Source organism: Vombatus ursinus, unplaced genomic scaffold (genome assembly GCF_900497805.2).
Source record: "Vombatus ursinus unplaced genomic scaffold, bare-nosed wombat genome assembly UNPS02014778.1, whole genome shotgun sequence".
In the NCBI taxonomy this organism is placed as follows: domain Eukaryota; kingdom Metazoa; phylum Chordata; class Mammalia; order Diprotodontia; family Vombatidae; genus Vombatus; species Vombatus ursinus.
In genome coordinates, this window is record NW_020954556.1 from 393,755 (window position 1) to 398,514 (window position 4,760).

Genomic DNA, 4,760 nt, shown 5'->3' on the forward strand with positions numbered 1-4,760 from the left:
ATGCCTAACAAATGATGTTGTTCTTGATCTTACACTAAAAGGAGGAAAATTGTCTTAGGGATTATACATAGATACTGAGGCTTTAATATGTTGGTTTTATTAGTTGGTTATAAGGACACTTTAAAAAATTTCAGGACTATGATACAATATTCCTCCTAAAATCCTACTGGGGAAAGAAAATAAAGCTGGTGAGTAGCAATGTAATCTTTTGAATCATTAAAAAAAAAAAGGCAAAACTCACTTAGTAAGACAAAGAAAAGAATCTTAAAGCCCTTGGAAATTTAATTTTATGAAATTTCTTGTGGATTCTGTTCCATAAAGCTTGAATCACATTTGTGTTAGCATAAAGGTAGTCTCTTCTCAACACTTAAGAAGCTCATTCTTACAAATGAGAAACTATACTAGGTGGATATAAATATGTTTCAGAGACATCCAGGTACACCCACAGAAGAGGGAGAGAAGTGGAAAAGTGAACCCATTCCAAGTTCTCTGAATTCAACCACATAAGAAAAATTCAGCATCCCCCCAACAACTTTCATCTCTATTACTATCCTATCCTTTCATATACCTTTAATGATAGTTCTGACATGCTACCTGGATAATATCAGGATACTGTACTCCACCTTCAGTAATCTTATTTTAGATAGGAAGGAATTACTAAAGTTTTTACAGTTTTCTTTCTCTATTAACTAACAAAATATGTGGAAGACGTATGTAACTCCTTTGAAGGTGATTTCGAAAAATGGACCACCAGCCATGGCTCCCACCTTCATTATCTTTCATATTTTTAAAGGGCAATTAAATATCTATCAATTCTGTCTGCTGTAGTTAGGCTTACACTTTTGCACTGTTAAATTTTAACCTACCTGTTTTAAATAATTCTTCATGATTCCCCAGCTATACTAGCAGTCAATATTTAATTACTGCACCGAAAACTTTAAAATAATATAAGTACCTCCTTCAATGAGGATCATAGTACTGTTTGCCAGTAATATTCCACGAAAGTGTTTATGGACCAGGTTTAGAACAATGAAAAACAACCTTCTTTCATTTATATAATCATTTTCTTTCCCACCAACCATCCTAAGCCTAGATTCTAACAAAAAAAAATTTTTGTTAAAAACCAAGTGGCCACAGCTTCAAGTCTAACATCTCATCTTTATAATTTCTCACTACTATTATATACCAAGTGTCATTCTCACAACTTGTAAAAACTGATACTAAATTTGTAAGCTTCTGAGGGCAGGAATTATGTCATTCTTCATCTCTGTATCCCCATTGCCCGTATTCAGTACAACGCATTATATTTACAGTGACTTAATTTTTAAAAATATTGTTGAATTCTAACCTGACAAAGATTTATTAGAGTACATTTATTCATCTTTAAATATTAAAAAAATTGGGAAAGGCAAATGAAAATAGCTAAATAGAATCTTACATAGACTTAGTTTTTTCTTAATCATTCCAAAATCACTACTTTTACAGTTGGGGAAATGACAAACTTAAATATGACACCACCATGTCAAATTAAATCATAATTTTTCTCCTACCAAACTTTTGTAGCCCTTAAAATCTTCCATAGTACCTATGAAAAAGAAAAGTCAGAAAAATACTTTCCATGACTTTAGCCTAGAGCTAACCTAAGAATCACCAGGGTGCATGGAATATGCTTAGTTTTAATAAACTGCTCACCCTGGTGGCCCAGAGAAGTATCAAATATATGATGAACCAAGAATTATAGAACTGTACCTGCAACTTTCAAATACTCATGAATACTCTTGACTCTGTAATGACAATCCCAACAAGTATTACTGTAAAAGTTCTTCATCACACTGCATTTAACACTGAAGATTAAGGATTGAACTTCTGATTTCATTATTATAGATAACATCCAGATAAAGAAACTGCCTCCACTAATGCACCTCTTTCCTCCTTCCAGGCACTCTCCCCTCTGTATCTTTTCTGCATCTTACAGAGAGTGCCCTATAACACTATGAGGTAAAGGGACTTCCCCAGGATCTCCAAACCAGTACTGTGACAGAGACAAGACTTGAACCCAGGTGTTCCTGGCTGTGAAGGTTATTCTCTTATTAATTACTCCAGGCTATTTCAGACTTAACTATCATTAAAAAATATTAATCTATTGCTACCATTCAAGTATACTGTTACGTGTCTTTCCTTGGAAGGTTTTAATTACTACAAAAAGTTATGCCTTGACCTTATCTTAATGTTTGTGAAGAATGTATACTACAAAATCTCTTCAAAGGCTTACAGAAAATAGTAGCAATCTGTAAAACTCTCAAATTCTGTTGATAAATACTAAAGAACACCACCCACTACTTTGGAATAACATACCAAAACTAAAGCAGAGAAGAAGCTAAGTATTGGATGAATCTCTTTGCTTTCAAAACTAAATTGCCAAAGTATTTTAATGATTCTTTGACATTCATCTGGCCAGGGCTCTCTTTTGGTTTAAACTGTGGGAGCATGTAAACTAATTGTGGGTAAAATTTTTTTTTTTTAATTCTCAGAGCTTAGTGCCTTGTTAGTACAAGGCAAAGTAGTGGGGTGCCTAGCATTTAACATAACTGAGCAGTCACAAATTCCCCCTTTCCCCCTTACAGTTAAAGACTTTAATTTTTGTCTAGTGACCCCAGCATTTAACACAGTACTTATTATTAGAACATAGTAAGCACATTTAAATGAATGCTAGTTGATTGATTCTCCTTCCACAAATTGGTTTGTATTTACTTATCTGTGTACAAGTTTATTCCTTCAGTAAAATCTAAGTTCTGGAGGGCAGAGACTATGTGGTTTTGTCTTTCAATCTCTAGCAACTGAGGCACTTAATGATTTTTCTGTTAAGAGAAGAGAGGCAATATATAGTACATTCAGAAAAGCATTTTAGGTCTCTGCTTTTACAGAAACTGCCTTTTGGACATTATTATTATTTTCCAGTGGCTTGACACTGGGCTCAAAGTCAAGAGACTTCCACCCTCTTTACATAAGTCTCTTCAGCTTAAGAGAGAAAAAGTCTTCAACATGCTTCTGGCGGCAGATTTGGTCAAGATTTATTTAAAAAAAAATCTGATGGCTGATAGTTCACTGAGGTGAAGAAATGCTTCACATTTTACACAGCACTTTTCTCAAGATAAGTACTTAAAAGTATTATATGCCCATTCTACAGATAAGGAGGAAAGTGAAGGTCAGAGAGGTTAAGCGACTTGCCAGCCTTCAGCTCCCAACAGTCCACCGCACTGCCGGCTAGGGAATCCAGGTTTGACTCCTGCACCTTCCCTTTCCACTGGCCACCCCCGTGTTTAGCTCCCACGGGAGCTTCTGGGATATAGGCTCCAAAGGCCAGGTTTACATGATGATCATCCTACATTAAGTTTCACACAGCCACTGCTGATCTAGGCCTTACCTACAACACAATCACTCCTTCTTTGCATGCTTTGGGCACCATTTTAATGCCCACATAAAAGGGGGAAAGCCAAACTTCCCCCTCGACTCTAGGGTGGCCACGCGGGCCAGGAGGCAAGGAAGACTGGAGGAAAGGTGGCCTAGGCCCAGGTACTCAATGAGAGGCGTGTTGGGGGAGGGGAAGGGAGCCACACCTGGGACCCCCCCCCTTCCCCAGTCAAGAAAAGGAAGACCTTCCCCTTCCCATTTTTCAAGAACGGGCTCCTCTGAACCTCGCACTGCACCACTCGAGTCAGACACACCCCTCGTTTCCAGGGGGGTGTGGGTGCTGAACCTCAGCTCGCGGGGGCCTCGGGGCTTGGCGCCCATTTTGGAGGCAAGAGAAGAAGAGGCCGTGCAGGGTGGAGAAGGGGGGGGTGGTCTCCTCGGGTGGGGGCGGGGGCGCGCGGGAAGGGTTGGCGCGTCCTCTCTCGCGAGGCGAAGGCTGGTTAGCCCGCCCGCCAGCCCGCTGCCCATCAGGGTCGGGGGGCGGGCGAGGAGGCCCCGTGGGGATGGGGGGGGCGGGTGACGGGGCCTCCTCACGTGCGCTCTCTGGGGGGAGGCTGCTTCCCGCCCCCCCTCCCACCCCAGCACGGAGGGGAGGGGAGAAAAGGGAATGGAGGGGGAGGCCCAGCCTGACGAGAGATCGATCGGGTTCGAGCTGAAGCTGACCGCCGCTTCTTGCGCCTCGGGTCCCTAGGGAAGGGAAAGCCGAGCTCAGGCCTGGGGCGGGACTGGAAGGGATTGGAACAGTGGAGGCCCCGGCCGACCGGCGGTGGGCCCCGTCCCGCCAAAGGGGGGGGTGTAAGGCTCCGGAGGCCGCGCGGGCCCCGGCGCCGGCACGAGCCCCCAGGGCCGCGCGCGCCTCCATCTCCTTCCTTCTTCTCCACTCCACCTCCACCTCGGCTCCCCGGGTCCGCCCCCCGCGGCTCCTCTCACCTGCACATGATCCGCCATTTTGCTCCATTCATGCTCCTCTATGGTCCCCCCCTTTTCCCCCCCTCCTCGCGCACCTCGGCCGGGGCCGCCGCCGCCGCCGCCGCCACCGCCGTAGCCGCCGATACCACCACCGACGCGCCTGCGCGCTGGGCGCACTCCCCCCCCTACGCCTGTAGCGTAGCCCACCCCAAACTGTGAGGGCCACCGCGGCCGCCAACCCCGTTGCAGAATACGTAGCGCTGGTGGGACGGCGTAAACGCACGCAACGTCAGCTACCCGGAGAAAGCGTTGAGAGGGAGGGAGGGCCTCGGGAGGAGGAAAGAGCGAGAGCGGAGGAGGGGGAGGGGAGGAACAAAGCA

General features: G+C 44.5%; 1 protein-coding gene across 1 annotated transcript in view; it reads right to left on the reverse strand.

Moving 5' to 3' along the window:
- XPO7 (exportin 7) overlaps positions 1-4,486 on the reverse strand; it is a 99,174-nt gene extending 94,688 nt beyond the window's left edge. The window contains exon 1 of the mRNA XM_027865419.1: positions 4,402-4,486. Within this exon, the coding sequence (XP_027721220.1) occupies positions 4,402-4,419 (18 nt within the window). The 5' untranslated portion in view covers positions 4,420-4,486. The remainder of the gene's footprint in view (positions 1-4,401) is intronic.
- Positions 4,487-4,760: the final 274 nt, after the last annotated feature.